The sequence below is a fragment of the Panthera onca genome, chromosome B2, assembly GCF_046562875.1.
Source record: "Panthera onca isolate mPanOnc1 chromosome B2, mPanOnc1 haplotype 2, whole genome shotgun sequence".
In the NCBI taxonomy this organism is placed as follows: domain Eukaryota; kingdom Metazoa; phylum Chordata; class Mammalia; order Carnivora; family Felidae; genus Panthera; species Panthera onca.
Genome location: NC_138343.1, coordinates 3,690,469 through 3,715,759, shown reverse-complemented (window position 1 = coordinate 3,715,759; position 25,291 = coordinate 3,690,469). Strand labels below are relative to the sequence as shown.

Sequence of the window (25,291 nt, the reverse complement as noted above, 5' to 3'; positions counted from 1 at the left end):
TGCAAGTATCTTTTACATTCGCATTTCTGACAACACGCGAAAATTAATCCAATCGCAAATGATCTTACTAACCTCATTAGAATACCGCATCTATAAATAAACGTGACCTTGCCGCGGCTGATTATTCCCTTAGGTCTTAGCCACATTGTCTTAGGTTTTATCGCCGCGATGCCTGAACCCACCAAGTCCGCCCCAGCCCCGAAGAAGGGCTCGAAGAAGGCGGTGACCAAGGCGCAGAAGAAGGACGGCAAGAAGCGCAAGCGCAGCCGCAAGGAGAGCTACTCGGTGTACGTGTACAAGGTGCTGAAGCAGGTGCACCCCGACACCGGCATCTCGTCCAAGGCCATGGGCATCATGAACTCGTTCGTGAACGACATCTTCGAGCGCATCGCGGGCGAGGCGTCGCGCCTGGCGCATTACAACAAGCGCTCGACCATCACGTCCCGGGAGATCCAGACGGCCGTGCGCCTGCTGCTGCCCGGGGAGCTGGCCAAGCACGCCGTGTCCGAGGGCACCAAGGCCGTCACCAAGTACACCAGCTCCAAGTAGACTCGCCAAGTAAGCGCCCTCTTCCCCAACCCCAAAGGCTCTTTTCAGAGCCACGCATGCTTTCGATAAATGAGCTGTAATCTCTTTTGGAAAGCTGTTTCCGGGTGTCTGATACGTTTAAATCTAGCTACGACTCCCACTAATTTTCAGTTACAGGTGCGTAGAAAGTGTTTGCAAGTAACCGTGTCAGGAGCCATACCTACCGTAAATTACGTGCTCACGTTGAACGAAAATGGTTCTAAACAACTACTATCCCTTCAATTTCACAAAAGTAGGTAGTCAAGTGAAAATCCCATTTGAGGACACAGCTCTCCACTCCCTGGGCTGGGCTGCAGATTGATCATGAGGCACTTGATAAGGAAGGAGCTTACCCAGAGCACAAAGGAGCCTGCTCTGAAAACTTTGTTCTCCTCACCTTTTTTTTTTTTCTTTTTCCTTTTTAATGTATAGAGGTGATACTGAAAACATCCGAAGGCCGTGGGAGCGTCCCCGAAAATGTACGTGGGCTTTTCTGGTCGGCCTGCTTTGCAGCTGCTCCCATATCTGCTTGCTCTGAGCAGCCGGCCAGGGAGGGGGCCTCTCTGGGGGAGGAGGGTGGCAGAGTCTATACTGTATCCAAAAGTCGCAGCGGGACCGGAAGGAAACGTGTCCGGGCTCTGAGAGGCCTTCCAGTCCTGTCAGTTACTGTCGCCTCTGTCCTAGGAAGTCCTATTTCGCTTACAGTCTTTGGGAAGCATTCAGCTGTAAAGTCTTCTGGGCCAACGAGACAGAGGCCCACTACTCAGTCCCATCAGGTGTGTGACTGTGATGAGGCGATGGTTCCCCCCGGGACCGAGGCCCCCTTCTCAGCACCCTGGCCGCTTCCCTGGCGTACCCTTGAGGTGAGGCCGGAGTGGAGGTTGGAAGGGAAGGAAAGCCTTTCGGGCAGGCAGCGGTTTCTTTTGCACAAGCTTCGCTGGCCTGAAGGGTTTCAGCTGCTGGGGAGTGAGGAAAATGTAGACTTTATTATTCGCCAAGAAACCTGATGAGAAAACTTTCCTGGTGACGCTGACGCACCTGCCGGGTCACATCCTCAGGGTAGAAGGTGAGCTAGAAACGAGCACACACACAGACACACACACATGCACACAGACCCACACTCGCCACGGACGATGGCAAGGAAGAGGGTGCCCTGAGCCTTGGTGCTGAGCAAGGTAGATTCTGCCACCGCCAATCTGGACTACTATCCATTGGTTTCTGGCATCAATATCACAGGGATTCAAGCACCCAGGATGAGAATTAATTTAGGGATTAAGCCCAAGCTGGCTTTGTGCCCCTGAGCACCTGGGTAATGCAAATGCAAATCCTCTCTGGGGGAATGAGCTTCATTGTGGGCCTCAACAAATCCCCGCATAGGACACCTGGAAGAAAAGGAACGAGAGGCTTCATACAGGACATTAGCACATTATTCAACAAGACACTGTGACCCAGAATAAGAGCAGGGAAATAAATGGAGTAAAAGGAAATTAACAGATACAGATTTCAAGTGGCTCACTTTAATTTCTTTAAAAAGAAAAAAAAAAGAATTTGAAATATGTCAAAGGACTAAGATGCTAGTAAGATCCTTGGCATATGTCAAAATTCCCCACTAAATTGTTACATGGCGATAGTTCACAGTATTTCTAATAAATTAGTTCATTCAAGAGATAGTTATTGAACGTCTTTGGGACAGACACTGGCACAGGCACTAGAAATACAAAAAGAGACGACGTTGTCCCAGACCATCTGGAGCCCTCAGATTTGTAGAAGATCAAGAAAACTTACATCTAATTGCTTCCTTTTTTTTTTTTTTTTTTTTTTTTTAATTCATTACAATCTAAAAAAGTGTTTATCACTCTTTGGAACTCTGCTGGCAGGGGAATAGACTTATACGGGAACTACAAAGCTCATTAAATTAAGGTAAAATATTCATCTCAATATTTGAGTACTAAACAGAATCTAGAAATACTAACAGACATAGTGCAAATTTCAGGTACACTCCCAATAGACTCCCCTCATGTCTGGCACCAACTGCAAAGTTGAAGGGTCTCCAAAACCATCCTCGGATTTGATCATTCACTAGATGACTCACAGAATCCACTAAACTTTATTGCACCCAAGGTTGGGGGATATTAATTACATCAAAAGGATACAGATTACACATAAGCCAAGGTGAAAGGCACATGGAGCACAGGCTTCCCAACTCAGAGCTTCTGGTAGGTCCTTTCCCAGTGGAGGCCGGGGGAGGGTTTATGTCTCCCTGCCGCACAACAATATTGGCACAACACACAGACATCGCCAACCTAGGGGATTTGTCATATGAACATGGTTGACTGTCCACGTGGCTGAACTTTAGTCAGCAGGCCGTCTGGAGGTAGCCCACATGCCACATGACCCAAAGCCCCCAACATAAGTGACATCATTACCCTATCCTGTGCAGCCCAGGGCTTCTAGGTAAACAAAGATCATCTTATCATGCAGGACATTCCATGAGCCTAGAGATCCCCTCCCAGCAAAGGGCAAAGGCCACATCTCTCTTTGGATAAAATTGGTTCTTCACCATACACATCGTCGTAAGAAAACCTATAGGTTTACAGTTTTGATTAGATGGCTGTGATTGACCATAACTTGAATTCTCCAACTATTTTCTTTTTTGATGGTTCTGTCAATGGTTTGGGGTACTTAGATCAACTGTGGACCCAAAAGTTATAAGGAGATTTCTAATTGAAGATAATGTTTTTGTACTTTATTCAGATGAACAACTTCAGCAGTCTCCTCCCTGACTTATACTCCCACTGCCCTCCACACCCTGGCGGCAGCAAAGAAGACTTAGGAGAGGTGGAGATCACGCTGGGGAAAGTTCAGAGTTCTTCACCTTCATTTTGGTGGCGTGGGCACACAGCGCTACATAGAAGAAAACGCTCCCTTTGCTTTACATGGACAGCGGCACTTGACTGACCTTTCCTCTCAACAACCATGAAATTCGCTACCGTGGAAAGGGAACAGGAATTGTAGAAAAGTGAAGGACTAACGTTTTCGAATTTTGTCTAAAAGTTTAACCGTGAATGTTAAGCTGCATTTCATAAATACAAAACAATAAAAGTATCACAGCCAAATGGTGGCTATTTTTTAGGAATAGGGAGAAGAAGGAAGGTGAGAGGGACTGAGAAAGAGAAAAAGAATGGAAGAAGCAAATGGCTACTGCGAAAGGGAGCACCAGAGCCTGAAGACCAAGGGGAAGGCACAGAGGAAGATAGTAGGAGAAAGCAGAGAGGGAAAAGAGGGAGATGAAGAGTTACACCTTGTTATGTGTTTGACACTTCAGCTGGGAATAGCACATTTTACGTGCTGACATAGCCCCACATTTCTTGGGTTTGGGGTGAGTGGATGATTACAATGTTACAACATCTGAGAGACACTCTGACCAGCAAATGCACATGGCGCCCTTCAATCCGGCTCTTAACTTGCTCTGTTCATTCTTCTTCATTACCCTTAGCATAACTGACATGAATTTGCATATTGTTGGTTTCCTCTTCCCATTCTCCAGGCTCTAAGCTCCACTGGGCAGAGTTAGTCCTTTTTGCTGCTGACTCCCCAATGCCTAAGGCTGTTTCCAGACACACATTAGGCTCTCAATTAGGATTTACAGCAATCATAACCACTTAAAATACACATATAACAGCAGGGATAGAGGATGAACTGAATTGTTGCAAATGTTTAGTAGACTTAGCGACTCAGTCTTTTTGGGTCTTACTTTCCACAACTATATAACAATAATAAAATGTTCTAATAAGTAGTGTATTACTAAGGATTCAGTGAGGTAAATCTTGTAAAAGTCTTAAAGTACTATGGACATTTATTAACACTTAACAATTGTCAGCAAGAACTATATTTTCCTCAGTTGCTGAATTAAAAGGACAATCAGAGTAGCCAACTTTTCGCAGGTCAAAAACTAAGAGACAAAATATGATCTTTGAGTGACTTGAATCCCGCCACAAGACGTATATTTGGGGATTTGTAACGAAGATCATGTTGCTTAGGAATATCTCTTGATTAAGGATGGTTTGAGTCATTATCTGCTCATGTGAAAATGACTAAAGGTAATATTGGAGTAGAGATACCTCATAGCGCATTATACAAACACATGTGAAAAGAACTCTCTTCCTTATACAGATTCCTTATACAGATATCAGATACACACTGATATCAAATATCAGTGCTGATGGCAAAATGGCACCTAACAAATAAACCCTTTTTTATTTCTTCAATTATAGGAGAAATATGAATGCAAAGAAGAAATGAATGTAAACACTAACTGAAAATGTGGATGAGCTCAATAGAATTTATCAAGTATGAACGTCTGTTTTGCCTGAGAATGATTGATTAGTGTGCCTACCCTGCTCCGATCTAACCCATCCTGGTTTAGTGTACATGGATTCCGAAAGCATTATCTCAGTGTAAGAGCCTAAAGAAAGTGCTTTAGTATTTTCATTTCACTTGTTGTTTTAATTACGAAAACAGAATTTACTGCTGTTACAGGCCTACAGGGAATCATTATTTATAATGGACTATGTTTGCTGGAGAAGTCTAAATGAGGAGGGCAAAAAGTCTGTAAATGAGATGTTAAGATCAATAAAATTCGTGGAGAAATGGAATTCCGCATTCCTTGTTGACCCACATCATTCCCCGAGATCTCTCCTTTCTAGACACACATTTATTTTTTCACTTTATCTTCTGCTTCAAAGTCTGAGTGGGTAAGGCCTCAGCACTGGTTTGGCTCTAGTAACGATCTTGGAGGTAAGTAGCTTGATTTAGCTCAGCTGACATTAAAAAAATTTTTTTTAATGTTTAGTTATTTTTGAGAGAGCGAGAGAGAGCAAGCAAGAGGGAGCACTAGCAGAGCAGGGGCAGAGAGCAGGAGACAAAATCCCAGGCTGGCTCCAGGCTCTGTGCTATCAGCACAGAGCCTGAGGGGGCTCGAACCCACAAACCATGAGATCATGACCTGAGCCTCAGTCCCATGGTCAACCGACTGAGCCAGCCAGGCGCCCATCACCTCCGGTATCTGAATTAAGGGAAACACAATACTTCGAAGCAGTCTCAAACGTCCGCGTGCACCAAAATCACCTGAAGTATTTTTTAAAACGTAGATTGCGGGGCCCCACCTCACAGATTCTGATTCACCAGATCTGTAGCAGGATCCCGTTATTTGCGTCTCTATATTACCCAGGTGATGCTGATGCTGCTGGTCCAGGGAATCACACCTGGAGAACCGTGCTTTCAACTAGGAGAGGGGATTTCCTTGAAATACGAATAGCAAACAGCAACACAAACCCGATCACATTCAGGTCTTAACTGAAATCGAAAAGTCCTAAAAATTGGCAGCCGCCCTCCTCCAACCTTCGCGACCCCGTGGCCCGGCAGGCCCCGCCTCCCGCACCCCCCCCCCCCCCGGCCAGTGTTGCAGCCACGGCCCCCGCGCCGGCTTCCTCATTGGCCCGTCCTGTCACGCCCCCACACGCTGGTTTCTCATTGGCCCTTCTTGCCACGCCCCCTCACGCCGGCTCCTTCCGTGGGACTTCCTGCAACGCCCGTCCACACCGTCCTCCTATTGGGCCGTTTCCGCGGCAGCCGGTGGGCCCAACGAACCTCACGTTGCGCCTGCGCCACGTTACGTGCTTCCGGCTCCTGGGGGTGGGGGGCGGGGTCGCGCGTCTTCTTGGCCCTTCCGGCCACCGGCGCCAGGCTGCTTCCCGTGTCGCCCCTGCTGGGCCGTAAACCGTGGCGACCCGGCCTCGCCGCGCGGCCGCTGGACGTTCGCAACAATCCAGCGGGCCGTCCGCAGATGAGAGCGCGGAACCGAGCGGTGCGCGGACCGAGCCGCGGGGCAGCAGCTTCCCTGGTCGGCCTCCTCTCCGACGGTTTCCGAGCTGGCCCGGCCCTGCTGCCCAGTGGCCGAGGACACCCTCGCAGTGGCCGCGCAGGACGCCCGGCTTGCACAACCCCGATTTCCCGTCCTCATATTTGTAGGACACTTCCTTTGAGTATTTGAATGTTACATAGTTTCTTTTACGATATGCACACTAACCCATGTATTTAGAACTACTTTGTTTCCAAGCGTGTGAGAGGCTTTTATTTTTACTATCTTAAAAAAAAAATTCTCTTTAACTGCTCTATAGGTCGATGAGGATAAAAGAGTGCAATATAGGGGCTCCTGGGGGCTCAGTTGGTTAAATGTCGGACTTTGGCTCAGCGTCCAGCTCTGCGTTGACAGCGTGCAGCCTGGAACCTGCTTAGGATTCTGTCTCCCTCGCTCTCTGCCCCTCCCCCTCCTCAAAAATAAACATTAAAAAAAAATTTTTTTAAGTGCAGTATATATAAAACTGGTACCTATTTTTTCGGTACCTATTGTTACTTTTCTGAAACCAGGATTGAAATTTTGAAATTTTAAAATGAATACCTTGAAATAAGTCAGATATTCTCTATACGTTAAACGCAGGAATCACAGATGAAGTTATGTTTATCGTGTTGTTCAAATCTTCTATAAGCATAAGCATTTTCTTTGCCTTTTATATGAATTTCAAAGAGTAGTATATCGAAAGCTTGCCCTACACCTGTAGACATGAAGTAACCTTGAATCTGGCCGTTGCTGCCATACATAGTGGCTGTTTCGTCGGGTACATCAAGGCCCTGAAGGTTACATTTTATCAGTGGATTTTTATTTTATCTTTATGAATTATAGCTCTTTCTCATCTCCCGAAGTTCTATTTCATTACTTTTAAAAATGGGCCTGGTTTTGAATATCCCTTGCTTCTTGCCTGTATTACTCCATTTTTATTTCTTCAGACTTTCAGCAAATATTTCATAGTCTCTGATAATTTCCATATCGGAAATTCTCTGTCTGAGGGAGAGGAGGGGATCTCTTTTGTTTGGAAGCCTGACTCCTCGTAGTGTATTTTCCTTCTCAATTTACACATTTATTATGAGTTTCTGTTTAGACACCCCAAACTTCTAGGAGAGTTCCTGGAACGTAATATGTGTTCAATAAATAGTGGGTGAATAGTTAATTGGTGATACATAGATAGATAATAAGTAATGTGTGGACCTACAGAATTGGGGTTACAGATGTTTCCTTCCTGAGGTGGTTTGTTTGCCTCCACAAGGCACTAGAGGGCGCAACGAACCCACCGTTCTTTAATCTGGAACCTTTCACTGAAATAGACTCTAGGCTTTTGGTGAAATCCTGCTTGTAAATTTCCTCTACCTTTCTCCACAGCTCCACCTCTGAGACAAAACAGGTTTCCTCTTAGAAATCTTTGCTAGATTTTTTTCCCCCTCAAGCCTGAGCTTTCTCAAACGCTCTGGCTCTCGCTTACTAGGTGTCTCCAGTTCAGTTTAAGGGTCTAGAGTCCTTTTTATCCCCAAGAGGCTGACATTGACACAGTGCAGAATCAGTAGGGCTTCGTCTACTAGCTGTTTATTGTTCTGGTAGATTTGGGGAGTTTTCCTTGGATTTAGGGAGTTTTCCTTGGCTTCTCGTGATCTAGGCCATGATATGCTAGAGTGTTTTGGCTGTTTCTCTACTCCTTAGCTTTTTTGCTTCAGGACGGCTTTCCAGAATATTTTGTTTTCCACACTGGAACTAAAATCGCTTGTAGTGTGTACCTCTTTATCCCCACTAATACTTTGAGCTTTAAAATTTGGTTAATATTAATACTGCTACACTTGTTTTCTCTTGATAAGCAGTTTCCAGGCATATTTCCCTTCATTCTTATTTTCCTTTATTATGACTTCTTAAATCCATACATGATTTATTTTCAGACTCAGGAGCACTTTCTAATGCACATTTTGAATTACACACAGCTTCTTGGTTTAGGAAAAAAATCATTAACATCATAAAAAGATAAAATATTGTACATATTCCAGAACTCTAATGTTGGGGAGGAAGAATTCCTCTGTACTTCAAAGTCCTTGTAGCTGGACTAAGAATCAAATTGGTATGGGACGGGTTAACAGTTGAAAGTCAAAATTAATGGAGTACACACACAGAATTCACACAGACATGGGAATTTCAAAGACTGGCAAAATAAAGTATGTATGTCGTCCTGAACTAAGGAGAAAGGGGTAGGGGTGTGGGACTTCAGGAGGAGGGAAGGCAATTCACAGAGGAATCAGAAGAGCACGTGTTTAGTACTTACATGTTTGCCCTGCTTTACAAATGGATCGCTCGGATAAAATTTACCTTTGTGAATCAACCTTATTCAAGGAAAGACCCCCCCAACTTAGATTCTTTTGTTTGGTTAAGGGAGGGACAAAAGTTTTCTTGAGCTGCTGGGTCTCAAGTGTCTTGAACTCAAAATGTGTCAAAATGGCATAAGCTGGGAGGGTGGGGTGGGAGGTACACGTCCTGAACCCCTTCACTTTCCCCAGCTGAAACTTCTTGGGAGTTTCATTTATTCAAGGTCGGTAGTTTAATCTCCTTGATCTGGTCTCTTAGTCGTGACCATAGCCAAACTCATTTCAGGAGGCAGTGATCAAGGTGTATTCTCCAAGGTAGGCCCATGGTTCAAATAGGTATTAAACAAGAGGCATTTCTATGGAAACAAAAGAAAAGCAATGGTTGATGATTGGATCTAATGTAAACCCAGTTTTTGAGTCATGGGATAGCCAGCTGAGAAGACTTCTATATGGCAGAGTTGAAACCATCTTCAGACAGAGCGAGGGCAAGGACTGGCAATCTGATAGATCTTCCTAGATTGTAGTTCAGGGGTCTCTGGTGATCCTTTGAGGGGCCCATAGAGCAACCGCACACAGACTATCTACGCATGAGCTATTAGGGCAATTTTTTCACATCAAGTCATTTATACTTAGTTTGCAGGGCTTTGGGGAAAAGGGGAAGTTTCAGCTCTCAAAGAATTCAAAGTCAGAAAGACGAAAGAAAAATCAAAATGTTAGCTTAGAGACTTGTGGCCAGGCACTGGAGGACGCCAGAAGAAATCACGATCCAGTGCAGTTTATAACATATAGTATTAAAATCTAGTATCTACAAAGATGTGTGAAAGAAACGTATTTTCTCTGTATACTCACGCTCATTTTTACCAAAGATAGCCATATTAACAGTATTTTGTTTGCAAAATAAGTCTAGTTATCTTGGCCCGATTATTTCCATAAGCGCAGCAAGAAGTGTGGTTGATGGTATAGACTCTTGAAAACCTGCTTTGCTGGAACTTTTCATAAGGAATCTCAAGATCAAATTGGTAATAGCCTCTCAAGACCAGAAGCCAAGCCAAATGCTTGCCCTCAGACTTTGCCTGCGATACCTGTACATCTGGGTGAATTCCTCTCCTCTTGAGGTCCCCCAGATATCCTGAGGTTCCTGTGCCTGCCAGAAAGTAACCTGCTCTACTCACCTAGTAAGGTAGCTTGGAATTCTGTAAGCAAGGTATCAGGGTGATATTTCCTGGCTTTATTGGCTCCATAAAGTCAGCCTTAGTTCCTCAAAGTTGATGGGTCATAACTGAGTCTCTGCACATCTCTCTCAAATACGACAATCTAGTCAAAGACTAGGTAGTATGACCATTGTTCCCAATGACGTCTTGTCATAAGGAGAAGAGGTACTTATTGAAATTATATAAATAAACATATTGCCATCAAAATATAAGAATTCTCACTGAGACTTTCTGGATGGTTCAGATAGGGACAAGAGCTAAAGCTTTCAATTTGTTCACAGAGGCATATTTTGTCAAATTGCTGAAGTCAGTGAGCTAAGAGAAGAGGTTTTCTTAATCTGGAAAACAAAGCAAAACATTTGTTTAAAGTCAGCAATATTTGAAAGACAAAGTCATATACAGCAAAATTAGCTTCCTCAATTCGTTCGGTCCCATGTTATTCTTGTTTGCTTGAATCCAGTTTTTCCACTAGTCCTGGAAATTTTTACATAGTTCCATTTTATGGTCTGAAGGTTACCAGAAACCCACAGAGTTTTTTCCATGAGTGTGACTAAAGATGAAGTACATTTGAGGGAAACTTTATAGTGACATCTGAGTACAAGTATAGCTGTATCTTATAAAAGACTTAAAATGGTCGTGGTTAAGGATCTGATTTGAGTTTCATCGCAAAGCAATTGACAAGGAAACTTTGTTATTTTTTGTGACATAGAACACTTCAAGACCTCAGATTTCTAGAAGTTTCGTATCAGTTTAGATGATGTATCTATATGAATACCCACTAACAAGGTTTATCACTTCTTTCATAATGCCTCCCATGTAATTTCACATACCAAATAAGCCTAATTAGTTTAATTTCTCATCAAAACTGTTTCTTGAAATGTTACAGGGGCCCGCTAGAAAATTTCACTCAGATTATGGTCAAAAGACTTCATTTTAGAATATGATTCTGGGAAATATGTCCAAAAAATAATAATAACAAAAGATGTGAATATTCAATCATGGATTGAATCATAAGGATCACAATCGTTATGAAATTATCCATTTGCAACTAATATGTAACTATCCATTGAATTGTAACAGCAGTAAAAGATACCAGAGACAAATTCAGATGGTTACATAGTTGTGAGTAAAATTTAGCTTTTTTTAATATTAACACTAGGTTTTCTTAAGTAATCAAAGACCTGATAAATATGCGAAATTATCCTGGCAAACAGAATCATTGTTTTTTTTAGGCGGTTAACTTAAAAGGTAAAGAAAACATTTGTTCACAATTTCTTATGAAGAGCAGAGCAATAGTTGAAGAAAATTTTGTACTTGTAGCAAAGAGAAAACAAAAACTTTGCACCCACCAGAGTGCATCTGATACTGAAACTTGTTTACTAATTTAAATTTGTCCTAATCTTAGCCAGTACTGACCACATATAAAGTTTCCTTCCAAAGAATCTTTCTCCATAAACCTACAACTTTCTCTATTTAACATTCCGATAACTGTCTTTAACCAACCAGTCTTGTTTTAAGGCTTTCTTTTGTCTCAACAAATATGTCTTTTTATTACTCATACTTCTTACCAAAAGCACATATCTTACTTTCCTTGCATACAGAGCTGTCATTTCTAGCAGTCTTTATTACATTTATTAAAATGATTTATTACGATGATTACTGCTTAGAGGCGCCTGGGTGGCTCAGTCAGTTAAGCATCCAACTTTGGCTCAGCTCATGGGTTGGAGCCCCATATCATGCTCTGTGCTGACAGCTCAGAGCCTGGAGCCTGCTTCAGTTCCGGTGTCTCCCTCTTTCTCTGCTCGCACTCTGTCTCTCTCTCTCAAAAATAAACATCAAAAAAACCTTTTGAAAATGATTAATGCTTAGAAACCTTAATTCCTCTTGAAAACTAAGTAGGAAGCAATTGTGAACTGTTACACCACAACTCTTCATATTGGCCAATTTATGAATATGTGATACTATTTTTAGAAACATGGATTTTTTCCTAATATAATCTTTCAGTAAAGCATAAAATGTTTACTAGCAAACCTAAATTTATCTTTAGTTTCTCTGTGATAAGGCAAAGTAGATAAACATGCTCAGTACTTAATATCTCATTCTTTTGTTTTATTCGGAACAGAGCTAGATCATCAACAAACTTAACTTTTACCCATTATTTAACTTACAAAACTTTAAAAGGTTAGCTTTCCAAAGATTTTGGAAGTTATTTAGTTTACCTATAAGGCTTTTTACTTTATTTACATCTACATAAATTATGTGTTCTAACAATTATGCATAGACTACCCCGCAAAAACTTCATGAAGTAGGTATTCTAAGTTTTTTTTCTTCCTAACAAATTTTGCAACAGAAATGATGGGGGTTTGGAGTGATGATGCGGTGGTCCAGAGCCAACGGCCAAGAAAGAATTCTTGAAGATGTCTTTGGTGCAAAAAAGTGATTTTATTAAAGCATGGGGACAGCATGGGCAGGAAGAGCTGTATGGGGTCGTGGCAGGTAGCTCATTATATATCCTCAGGTTGGGAGGGGGTCAGGGATAGAGTAAGTCTCTAGGGTATTTTGGAAGCAAGGTTTCCAGGACCTTGAGGGGCTGGTGTTGTGAGGAAAACACCATTTATTTACCATTAAATAAAACCTCAACCGTGAGACCCTTCAGAAGTATATCAGGGGCCATAAGCTTGGAGTATAATTGCCAACATATACTTGGGGGTTAAAGATAAATGAGGTTTGCAAAGGAATTTTTATGTGTTTAAGGAGACTTACAGGATCCTGGGGGGGTCAAGATAATGTTAAGCCAAGACTCCTTTTTGCCCCCCAGCAAAGTGTCACCATCAAGGCAGCTGAGCTCCTAGAAGGAGGTCACTCTGCTGGTTTCAAGGACTTGTCACTGGGGGGTAGACAGTTAAGGAAATTTAATTTTTCATTTGCCTTAGTTTCCCATCACCGTGGCAAGCACTTAAACCCCCTTCCATCTTGATGAGGGTGATATTAGGGCTCCAGGAAGTGGAGTCTATAGGTGTCTGGGAATTAGGCTGTGGATAAGATTGCCTTTTTCTTGCAGTTTACTGAGCTCTCCATAAACTGAAGGAGACTCCTGTCCTGCAGGACTGTGATCTCCACGAGTCAACCATTTGCTTTCTTTCCTCTCCCCTGTTCTTGGGTGGCCAGGAGTGTCCAAGGAATGTCACACATGCCCCACCTGGTGGGGAGGGGTGGGGGGGCATGCTGTGGGGGTGGACGGAAGGGTGCTGTTAGCCTGTACTTTGCCCTCAGCTCGCCCCACACCCCCTCATCAGAAATACCATGAACTTACTGGATTCAGTAAACACAAACAGGATAAAAATTTTATATTTCATGGTGATAACTCAAAAAGCACGTCTATTTTAATGAAGCCAACAAACTGCAATTAGCTTCAGTACCAAATATCTTCCCAGATTATGTGAATTTGAAAATCATTTGGATTATTTTCTACCTTTCTGAGTGTTAGAGTGCCCAATCTTTACAAGCGCGTGCCAGCTTCCAACCAACTAAATATTGTACATTTAGTTTTATATAAACTGTATATAAATATAGTACGTATTCATTGTAACAATACCATCCAGAAGTAGAGAAAATCTCTCACATTAAAACATACATGGACATATACACACATATCCTAATATTTGTGGAGAGGACATTATAGGCCCAATTATCTATATATCCACCTATCTGTTTATTTTTTTGAAAAACTTTTCCCTAAAGTTTGCCTGTCAGAAAGATTGGCTCCTGGGTCCCCGAGAAGATGGGGATAGAAATTTTACATCAAAAGGCAGAGACAGGGTTTTCTTCAAGGTGTATATTTGGAGCCCACCTGCCTGTTACGGTAGTTGCTATAGTCTGGGCAAAAAAAGTCATAAATTTGCATTTTAAAAAGGCCTCTTCCCCATCCTCCCTTTTTCCTTTTTTTTTTTTTTTTTTTCCATTCAGTTTCAGGAGAGTGTGGGATGTGTTTACATTTCAAAGACATGATGAGATTTATAATTTCAAGGGACAAAGAGTGCAAAGAAATTTTTCTGTAGAGTGTCAGGGTAACTGCTATTTAGAATTTACACTCTTTTAAAAAATACAGAACAATTTTCTTTCAATATCCTGATTTTTTTTAATAATAGCCACAAACATTTTCAAAGGAATATGCAAGATCTGAAAATTGATAAAGACAGGTGGGCTTTAACTTGTTTCTAGAGTTGTGGTTGTGGTTGTGGTTTGGTAGAGATTTGTAAAATCAGGACACGTGACCCTAATCCCCCAAAGACTGGATTATAGCCCGAATATCAAGGGATGGCCCATCTTCTTAACTGAATTTGCTTCTTTATATCAGGGAGAATTTTAACTAAAATGGGAACCAAAAGATCTACACCTTTGTAAAGTCTATATGTAGCCGTTTAATAACCTTGTTTTTCTGGGCACACAATTTAAATTTGGCTTCTATTAGCCCCTGAGTATTGGCCTTTTGCAAATCATTTGCAGGAAGGCCTAGGAGACACGGTGATCATCTATTTCCTCAGAAGGCAAAGTTGTGAACGTAGTCAAATAATCTTTCTAATTACTCTCTAAATTTGGTAGGATCTCTTGATAGCAGACATAAAGGGGCTTTATAGTTTAAAAGCTCTGCTGTTGCCCAGGGGACACTTTTTTTTTTTTTCCCCTGCAGGGGCGAGTAGGGAAGAGTGGATCTAGGCTACCACTGCCAAGGACATGGTGTAGCAATGCTGAGGCTTGACAGAGCCCCGTTACAGAGCCTTGGAAAGTAAGAGCATGGGCACCCCTACGGCCAGTCTCCGCTGCTTTTGTTAAACTCATTTCCAGGCTTTCAGTAATTACGTGAGCAACATCTATACTCGGAACCAAGAGATTACACCAGTGATCTGTAGGGAAAGGGGAAATCCTGTAGGGAAAGGGGAATTAAAAACAGGCAGATGCGGCCAAATTTTAAGAAGGAGAATTTGCAGTGGCTGTGGACATTTCCTTTTGTCTTGTGTCTAATTTCCGTTCTATTACCTCATCAAAGGAGTCACCAAGGTGAGCCGTTATAAGACAACTGAGAGCTCTTTAAATATATTTTTCAAATACAGCCAATCTAAAGGATCCCTTGTATGGCCATTGACGAGTAGGATCTATTAATAATGACTTAAAACAAAAAGCCTTTTAATGGCTTACTCCAAGACACAACAGGTGTCCAAAGAGGGCACAGAGGATGCAGACTCCTGGTCCAAAAGTTTAGTTCGTAATTAGTCTAAGAAAGCAAAGGTGTTCATCACACAGGCAGTAAGGACGATATAGTGAAAAAGATGTCTCTGGTCTCCCATGAAAACATGATACACCTCCAGTCACAGACCCACGAATCAGTGATAAGCGGGTAGGCCCTTCTGGAATGGAACTTTCCAGCTCTAACAAGTGGGGAAGGTTGAGACGACAAAGATTCCTACGGGCCAGAACTCTCGTGACAAACACACCCGGGAGGTGGCACAGCCAGCCAGCCAGACAGGGAATCTGGGATCCCCAGTCTATTCAACTGGCCATCGGCGTGCACCTGATAAATGCACCCTCCAATTGGTCGAGACCAAAGAGAATATTCTCGTTGCTCAAAGGCCAAGCTCTTAAGACACAGAACAAAACAAAAGGAAAGTATTAACAGATCTAAGCCTTGGGTCTCATGGAGCCAAACTAATTCCTAGGAAGTATTTGCTGTGGGGTTGGGGACTGCGGGTTGTTTTAGAGTGTACTTCCGTGCACAGGGGTTTTCTTTTTCCTTTTTTCTTTTTTTTTTTTTTTTTTTTGATGTTTATTTACTTATTTTTGAGAGAGAGAACTCAAAGTGGTAGAAGGCAGAGAGAGAGAGGGAGAGAGAATCTCAAGCAGGCTGTGCCCTGTCAGCACAGAGCCAGACGCGGGGCTCGAACCCACAAGCCGTGAGATCATGACCTGAGCTGAAATCAAGAGGTGGACGCTTAACCGACCGAAACCCACAGGCGCCCCTGCACAGAAGTTTTCTCGAGCTGGTGTACCTACTATCCATATAACCGTTTCCAAGAGCAACTCACCTTACCGCGGGAGTTTTCTTGAGCCGGCCAGCACTCTAACAGCTTCTAAGTGTTCACTCCATCCTCACCAATGGGGTGAGGGCTTCCAAGAAGTCCCTTCGCAATGAATGACAAGCAACGTAAAAGACACAGACAAACGAAAACAGAGACCATCTCTGGGAGGAAATAGATCGGTTACCAAAGGGTACCGGTCCAAATCAACCAAAGAGCCGTTTAGCCCAAAGAACTAGTTCCACAAATATTTTCTCCTGCTAATCTAAATGTCAAAAGCGAGAAAAAGGACGCTCACCACTCTTGCTCCATCAGACTCCACAGACAGAGACTCCAAGAGGCTGACGTGGTAAGAAATGTGACCTTCCAGCTACATGTCAGACGACCCAAGGATCTCTAAGCTGCTGCAGTATCCAGGACAAACGGTGCCCAGTGAATTAAAGTACCCTGCAGACTATGCGAGCCTTTGGGGAGCACGAATTTCTGTCTGTCCCTCCAAAGCTCCTTCTACACAAGTTGGCATGAAAAGATTTAGAGGAGAAAACCAAATTTATAGTATACCTACAGGGAATCCACAAATACATGGAAATTCCACAGATAGGCTAAATGAGGTCAATAAATCATTCTCAACTAGGGGGCAGGGGGTAGGGGGTTGAGATTACAGAGGAAGGGAACGCACTTCATAAGGCAATAAGAACAGATGTTTGGTCATTAGATGTTTGCACTTTCATTCACATGGGATGGGGCTTCAGAGCTGACAACCAAGAAAGGATTCTTGAGATGTTTTTGGCGCAAAAAAAGGTGACTTTATTCAAGCACAGAGACAGGACCCATGGACTGGGATTGTGAGTGACTGGTTATACACTATGGAGTAGGAGGAGTGAAGGCAAAAGGGAGGCCTCCAGAAAGACTTGCATATGCTAAACAGGACTCCTAGTAGATGCCAGGGGCCTTGCTATTGCCTAGCTAGGGTTGTTTTCCCACTAGTAAGACCTTAACATTAGGACACTAGGGGGTTCCTGAGAAACGTTATACTCTATAATTGCCTCAAATATTTGTCAATGGGCCGCAGGTTATAAGGAAATTTAATGTTACCTGCCCTCTCCTTTAAAAAATTTTTTTTAAATGTTTACTTATTTTTGAAGGAGAGAGACAGACAGAGTGTGACTGGGGGAGGGGCAGGGAGAGAGACACAGAACATGAAGCAGGCTCCAGGCTCTGAGCTGTCAGCACAGAGCCCAACGCGGCGCTCGAACTCATGAACCCACGAGATCATGACATGAGCTGAAGTCAGAGGCTTGACCCACTGAACCACCCAAGGGACGCTACCGGCCCTTTCTTTCTTGCCTTTGTTCCCACATCACTATGGAGGGGACGGTGATGTTGGGGCTCCAGGAAACTGAATCTAAAGGTTTCTGGAGATTAGACTATTGATAAGATTGCCCTTGTAATTTACCAAGATATTTGTAAACTGATGAAAATTCATGTCCTGCAAGACTGTGATCTCTATCAGTTAACCATTTGTTTTCTTTCCGTTCATTTGTTATTAGGTAGCCAGGAGAGCCTGCGGAATATCACTCCTATCCTGTGGAGGGGGGGTCTGTGCTACCTTGTGCTCCGCCCTCGGCTTGCCTCATGCTCCCTCATCAGATGGATCACTCAGAAAAATCTTATCTCTATTAATCACACTTATTTTGGGAAAGACTCTACTCCCAATTTAGATTTATCTGTACGGTTAAGAGAGGGAGAAAAGTTTCTCTTGAGCCTGCAGAGTCTCAAGCGTCTTCAGCTAAAAATAACCCACATGCCAGACAGGCACACTAGAGGGGGGTGGCCAGGCCTAACCCGAAACACTATAAAATAATCAGCACTTCTTACACAAGATTGCTTCCCTGGCATTCCAAAACAAAAGCACATGCCTTCTAATATCCAAAATTAATCAACAAATTAATCTACATTGCTACACACTAATCATAATTTGTTATAAAATGGTTTAACGGGACTAAAGCGGCCAGGAAGAACAGGGGAAAATTTCTCTCCGGATATGACCAATAGGAGAATAGAGCTCGAACCAATCAGGCCACACGACGAACCCACCAATCAGAAGTCTCAAAATGAATCCTATATTTGCATAAAGCTGCCTACAAATAAGCAGGATCCTGGCGCCCACCCCATTTTTTCTCCTTTCGGAAGACGGCAAATTTGAGATGCCTGAACCAGCGAAGTCCGCCCCGGCCCCAAAGAAGGGCTCGAAGAAGGCGGTGACCAAGGCGCAGAAGAAGGACGGCAAGAAGCGCAAGCGCAGCCGCAAGGAGAGCTACTCGGTGTACGTGTACAAGGTGCTGAAGCAGGTGCACCCCGACACCGGCATCTCGTCCAAGGCCATGGGCATCATGAACTCGTTCGTGAACGACATCTTCGAGCGCATCGCGGGCGAGGCGTCGCGCCTGGCGCATTACAACAAGCGCTCGACGATCACGTCCCGGGAGATCCAGACGGCCGTGCGCCTGCTGCTGCCCGGGGAGCTGGCCAAGCACGCCGTGTCCGAGGGCACCAAGGCCGTCACCAAGTACACCAGCTCCAAGTGAGTGCTGGGAGGCACGATGCAACCCAAAGGCTCTTTTCAGAGCCACAGATTTTCACCACCAGAGCTGTGCGCTGACACGCGCTGGGGTCTTCCTGGGCATTGTTAGGTTATTGGGGACACCCGCGGGAGAACCCGCTCCCGGTTCTTTTGGGAGATTCTGCCTTTGGCTCGGATCGCCGGGGGCTGTACAGACGTCGCCAGCAGCATAACCGCCCGTGGGCAGAACGGCTAGCGCTCCCTTCCCGGATCCTTGCAGGTTCTGGCCCCTTTCCTAAGGCTTGCACAGGCGCGGTGGCTGCTGGCCCCTTCTCGAAGCTGACCCCGGTCGCCACATGGGAAGTGTCACTCCATGGGTGTAAGCAGCCACAATGACATTTGAAAAGCCCGCCGTGTAAGGGCGGGACTTCCTCTCCCGGTGCCGCGGAGACGGCGGCCCGCATTCTTTGTGGGCATCTGATCCTCTCCCTGCCCTTCCCCACCCGTTTGCCCAGGACTCCAGGATCCTGCTTAGTCGTGTGTCCTGGGTCTTCAAAACGTGTTAACCGGCTGCCGCTCTCCGGTGAGGACACAACGGTTTTTAGCAAAAGGCTTCGATCTTGCTTTACCTCCTAAGCTGCTCTCAAAAAGGTGCTTGTCATTACGTTTGGCTTTTACGGTGTAACGTGACAATATATTCCTCTCCCACTCCCCTCCCTGACTCCCAAGTGACTTCCAAAAACAATTCTGGATATTCAAGCGCTACAGTCGCCTCACAAGTGCAGCCCCCAGAATACGAAAGCTGGCTCAGCTGCCCGGAGTCCGTCCTTTTCCGTCACTCGGCAGAATTTGTCCACCTGTCCTGTCATCAGCTCTGGTCCCCAGCTCAGTTGAGCAAAAGGGCGATCCTGAGAACTCGGGGACCCAGGGAAGTCAGAGGGTGGAGAGCAGGAAACGTGGACTCAGGACATGCGTTTTACCATCCTGATGCTGGACACCAGGGTCTGGAAGGCTAGAGGTTGTGATCACGTGACGCCAAAGAACCTAAACCTGAAAAATTAAAAGCAGAATTTGTCTCCTTCCCTCATTTCTACAGACCCTGCGACGTAGAGGCTTCCTTCTGAAAGTCAGATGAGAAAGTTTGCGTTCGTGGCACCTTACCTGTAAATGGAAATGCCAAGTACACCCAAGAATCCCTAACTCTGTCCTCCAGAAAATGCACTCGAAAATCACTAACTCTGTCCTCCAGAAACTCCTAGCCAGCCTTCCTAGCCAGTCTACCTGGTCTCCCTTTATTCTCTCAAAAAGGCAAAATAAGTATGCAACACCCCCCCCCCAAAAAAAACAAACAAACAAGTATTTGTTTTCACATTGCCAAATGTACAACTGCTTTTCAACTTTTTGTGATCACCTTGATTTCAGTTTGAGGTAATACTAAAACTCCTCTGTCCATAGTGAGTCTTCTTTTCATTCCAGGGGAGTAGTTTTGTGAGAAAGCATACGTGACCATGTATTATCCCTCTGGGTGCCTTTCAGTGATCCCCGTGCTGGCTGCACGATTATCAGATATCAAGGTCCGTAGACAGCCACTCACCTAACGCTCAAACCAAACCTCAGTGGATGCTTTTCCTCCCATTTTTTTGTTGCTTTGCTTTTTGTTTTGTTTTGTTTCTTGCTTTTTCACACTTTTTGGAATGCCCCCTGACCTCTCCAGCCTCCAGGCCTTTGCAAATGTTCTCTTCCTGAAATGTCCCTGATTCCACTTTTCTCCCCAACACACACAGTTTTGTAATCAACAACTCTCCCTTCGGCTTGCTCAAAAAGTTGTTGAGGAAGCTTCTGAACTGCCCTGTTAAAGGCTCTCATAGCTGCAAAGAACTGGCCCTATTCTCAGCCCCAAATTCCTCATTACTGACTGGCTGGGACCCTCAGGACTAGTGTGGTTGAATCAGGGCCTGCTCCCTGAGACCAGCCAGAAACGTTCCCTTCCCTGGAGCACAGGCAAGGAGGGAGGGGGGACCTGAACAAACCCGAGGCCGGATTAGAAGGAGGGGAAGTGGCACTGACTGCCTCATACAGACGCCTTCTAGGCAGAAACAAGGAACATCCATTTGTCGCGTTGGCATTCAAGTGCCAAGCACTGAATTATGCACCCAAGATACACAGCAGCACTGCTAACCTTGAGTGTGCTTCAAAGTCACCTGGAGGCTTGTTAGAGGACAGATTGCTGGCCCCACTCCCAGAGCTTCTGTCGTCTCCTTAGCTCTGAGGGGTATCTGGGAACTTGGCTTTCGAGCAAGTTCCCACAGATATAAATGCTGCTTCTAGCTGCTCTGCTCTGAGCACATCTGATACATGGAGAACAAGCTGACCAAAGCCCCTTCCTGCGTGGAGGTTTCCGGTGGTAAAGATGAGGTTATGCTAGATGAGGACAGAGAAATCAGAAAGCAGTTGAAGGGATTTCTTTCCGTCTTTTGTCAAATGCTGATCGATTTCCTCTGTGTGGGGCGTTAAGCGACAGCAGTAGGCATCACAGACGAGGGACTGCTCTGTGGGGCTGAGATCCTAGCGGGAGAGGAGAGAGAATCAACACACTGATTCCTCAACTTGATCATTCCAACTAGGAGTTCTCACTGCTATGAAACTATGGGAAATAAACCAGGTGCTGTGATACTGACCAGGTGAGGGAACCAAGGAACCAGGGGATACGACTCGACTCGCAGGCCAAGAGACTGTTGCTACAACAAAGCTCTAAGGCAGGGAGAAGTCGCTGCTCAAAAATACAAGTTCTGTGTGCTGGGAGAGAAGGAAACAAATATGAGGTGTTCGGGGAAGACACTGAGGGTTAAAGGGGGGCCTGAACATGTTGGACCTTAAACGCCAGGAAGGCACCCAGACTTTTATTGTGTCGTGAGAATCTATTAGAATTTTAAAGCACGCAGGCTGCTGTGTGGGAAATGGGATTTATGGGATTGAAGGTAGAAAGAAGCAGAAAACAGAATTGAAAAAAGATCTGGGTTTCATAGCTGAAGAAACATGTTGCTGACATTTATTGAGCACTTTCCATGTGTTTAAGAAACCGTAACAGTTTCTTTACAAAGGTTAACTCATTTCGTGCTCTCAGCTTCCACAGATTATCTAAACACAACTATGATCTCCTTCTAATCGACTGGGGACGAGCAAGGTGTGGGGCTGGGGTTGGAACCAGAATGTGTGCCCCCAGCCTGTATGCTTATCCACCTCTTGCAGTGCTGCTGAAATTCTTGCATAATGACCAAGAATTCTAGGAGAGGATGAGGTTTCAGAGACCAGGACATGGCAATGTTTAAATCCCCTAAAGCATTCCACAAAAGGTAGCAAGTGAGTAGTTGTACATGTGAATCTGGGAACCAGAGCAAAGTGGGGACCGAACATAGAAATTGTGACAAGAGTTTGGAAATAGAAATGTTATTGTTGGCATGCAACGGAATTGGAATTTTCCCATGGGTAAAGAAGAAAGGAAAGAAGATGGCCAAAGATTCTAAATGGTGAGGATAAAAACCAGGAGATTAGAGTCACAGAAGTCAAGAAAATAGTGTTTCAGGAAGGAGGACGTGTGTGACCAGCCTGGTGTGATGTCTACTGAAATGACAACATGGGAGACCTTTGCATACGGTAAATGGAACCCACTGGGAATTCGAGTTACAGGGAATAACAGGCAACCCAGAAATTTGGGACAGCTTCAGGACTCAGGATTGTTGCCTTGACTCTGGGACCCACGTGTCCCTACTTTGTTTCGCTCCTCTCTCTTAGGCCATCATGTGATTGACGCTGGCATCTCCCTAGCTGCATCTAATAGATTGCCTTTTCTAGAAACAAGGAAAAGGGACAGAACAGAAAGAACAGAAATAGACACGAGTGCTCAGGGTGTGCTAGGAGAACGTCTCTTTCAAGAGAGGTTTTTTGTTTTTTTTTTATATATATATATTGTTTAAATAATATCAAAAACACAAGTCAGGTCTCCAGTTTCTTTTTTTATTTCTTAAGGGATAATGGAAACTTGTAAACTTAATATATGAATTGCTCAAGGACGTAGACGACTTCATTCTTACGCCTTGTTAATATATTTTTCAAGACTGGCGATGGAAGTTCAAAGGGCCTTAACTAGGAAGATTCATGGACTTCTTCCTGAACCGGGCTGAAAATCCATCCTCATTGTTTTTATTTACTCCCAAATCGTGTGTGATTCAGCCAGTTTGGACTTCAGGCCTCTGAAAATCATAATTTCTCAGATGGGGCTAGCTTGCATTTCCAAACTCACTTCTCGAGAATAGATACGCCTACGGCCCGTAGTGAATAAAGTGGGATATTATCGTTCAATATGCGCTCTCTGTATTATGTCTGCCCTTTCCTCTCTTCAGTTCTGCATCTCTAGATCCCAGATCCTGAAGTCCTAGACTCCAGGTTGTTGACAAGAATCCAGGGAGCCCTGGGGTTTCCTCGGATGAGCCTCGCAGGGGACGTGACTCCCATGAAATGTCTATGCCCACATGCATATTTTCTAACAGATTCTCAAAGGAGTTATTCATCCACTTATTGTAAAGATCCACTCTGCTAAGGGAGGACAGTACTTTCAAATATTCAGATTACAGCTGCCTAAGGTATTTGGCCAGTCCATGCATTTCTAACACGAGCTCTTACTCTGCGCCCTGTACAGAATGGAACGCGGCGCAACACATAGGAACACAGGCAACAGACCCGTTTGGAATCAGCTTTCCTTAAAGCGCTCTCAGGTGGACAGAGGGACTGTCCACACTGCTTCATAAACTGAGAAAACAAATCCGTGTTTGGTTTGTTAAAGTGAAGGGCTGTAACCGAGACTCCATAAATTAGCCTAAGAACAATTATTCATGTCACAGGACAGATCTGTTGTGATTAACTCAGCTGCTGCCGATCAATCCTGGACTCTCCCTCGAGTAGCTGCTCTGCTGTCCCCCAGGCCTGAGGTCTTGTGAGGACAAACAAGATCAACACCTTATCTGCAGGCAAGAGGGGAGGTTTTCAAGCCCACACCTGGGAAGGAGTTCCGCTGACTTCCTGACTCTTCCACGTGCCCACCTGTATCCAGAAAGGCCAGCACCTGCTGCCTGGGGTTAGAAAGCTAGTAGTCCAGCTATGCCTTTATTATGCTGAACAGACTTCAGTGGATAAAGGCCAGAGGACATTGCAAAGATCCCCAAGACTCTTCAAAAAAACAAATACACCAGGACATCAGAAGATGGAGTGAAATGCTGGCGGTTAGTACAAGGTTTCCAGCAGCTTAAAAACAGGATACAGATAACCCACTGCAGGACAGCGTTCCTCTCAATAGCAGACAGGCTGAGAAGGCGGGGTTTCAATAACGAAGACCCGGGTTTGAAAAACAGGATTATGAGGCGGGGGACGTTGGAACGCTCATCTGTAACGGAGACTTAAGTGGAGGACAGGGAATGGTGTCTGAAGACTGAGATGAGCCCAGACTTGGTAGAACAAACCTGAACATGGACAACTGCCAAGAAGATGCTTTTGAAATCGGGAAAAAACGGGTCTTGGAGGAAAACGGCCGACAGAAAGCACGCAGGCGATCTCTCCACACCTTTCACGGATTGAACCTCACAACCTGAGAGAAGTTTAACTAAACAGCAGAAGCAAAAACCGTGCCAACTCTTCCTGTGACTAAATAGGTGGCCCTGAAAAGGGCCTTTGGGTGAAAATCGCATACTTTCGCTAGTGTGAACGATGACACTTAGCCCCCAAAGCCGTAGAGGGTGCGGCCCTGGCGCTTGAGCGCGTACACCACGTCCATGGCCGTGACCGTCTTGCGCTTGGCGTGCTCCGTGTAGGTGACGGCGTCCCGGATCACGTTCTCCAGGAACACCTTGAGCACCCCGCGGGTCTCCTCGTAGATGAGCCCGGAGATGCGCTTCACGCCGCCGCGCCGGGCCAGCCGCCGGATGGCGGGCTTGGTGATGCCCTGGATGTTGTCGCGCAGCACCTTGCGGTGGCGCTTCGCGCCCCCCTTGCCCAGGCCCTTCCCGCCTTTGCCGCGGCCAGACATCCTCACAACACCACTGCAACGCTACGGAAGCACCACTCCCCTCGGCGCCAAGCAGCCCTTTTAGAGCAAAGTGCCGGACCTGTTTGAAAACCCCGAGAGCAGGGGCGGTAACCACACTCAGGGCCCGCCCATCGCTCGTGTCTCCTTGGCTGCGAGCGGCGCCGACCGGGCGGGGCCCCCGAGCCGGAGTCTGGCCCGGAGGGGCTTCCGGGAACCCTCCCGGCTCCGCGCAGCCTGGCAGCCGGCACTCCGGGCGACGCTTCCTACACCTTCCACACCGAAGCCTCACGCTTGCCCCTCACGTCTCCCAGACCAACCCGGAAATGCCCACCGAATACTCGCCGTCGTCCCCGAGACGCTTGAGGTCAGCTTTGACGCTGAGCATGTCTTTATTGCCAAGTGTCTTCTGGTCTTCTCGATCGATGGATGTCTGCGTCCCTCACCGAGCCTCGCTGGAGGCAAGTGTCGAGAACCCTGTGCTGCCTGCCGGGAGTCTCCAGTTTATGATCGGACCGTCTGGTCCCTTAGGGACAGCTTCTGGCTGGCACTGTCCCTGCATCCCAGC

The 25,291-nt window shown here is 45.2% G+C and overlaps 4 protein-coding genes across 6 annotated transcripts in view; 2 read left to right on the top strand and 2 right to left on the bottom strand.

The window, feature by feature from the left end:
• The window catches only part of LOC144616336 (histone H2B type 1-C/E/F/G/I), a 119,877-nt gene that overhangs the window by 81,744 nt on the left and 12,842 nt on the right, over window positions 1-25,291 (bottom strand). The window lies entirely within an intron of this gene.
• H2BC5 (H2B clustered histone 5) lies at window positions 102-5,222 on the top strand. Of its 2 annotated transcripts, none has more exons than XM_078446544.2 (2): window positions 102-558; window positions 4,842-5,222. In XM_078446544.2, the coding sequence occupies exon 1, from the start codon at window positions 169-171 to the stop codon at window positions 547-549; it is 381 nt and encodes a 126-aa protein (XP_078302670.1). In that variant the 5' UTR covers window positions 102-168; the 3' UTR covers window positions 550-558; window positions 4,842-5,222. The 2 variants fall into 2 exon arrangements, with proteins under 2 accessions (XP_078302670.1, XP_078302669.1); XM_078446543.2 differs by lacking the exon at window positions 4,842-5,222 and adding an exon at window positions 3,322-3,683 and having other exon boundaries at window positions 105-558.
• Window positions 18,269-20,104, top strand: LOC144616330 (histone H2B type 1-C/E/F/G/I). The gene has a single exon (XM_081795689.1). The coding sequence runs from the start codon at window positions 18,295-18,297 to the stop codon at window positions 18,673-18,675; it is 381 nt and encodes a 126-aa protein (XP_081651815.1). The 5' UTR covers window positions 18,269-18,294; the 3' UTR covers window positions 18,676-20,104.
• LOC132675007 (histone H4) lies at window positions 22,654-24,777 on the bottom strand. Its single transcript, XM_078446540.2, has one exon. It carries the CDS (start codon window positions 24,724-24,726, stop codon window positions 24,415-24,417), a length of 312 nt encoding a protein of 103 aa, XP_078302666.1. The 5' UTR covers window positions 24,727-24,777; the 3' UTR covers window positions 22,654-24,414.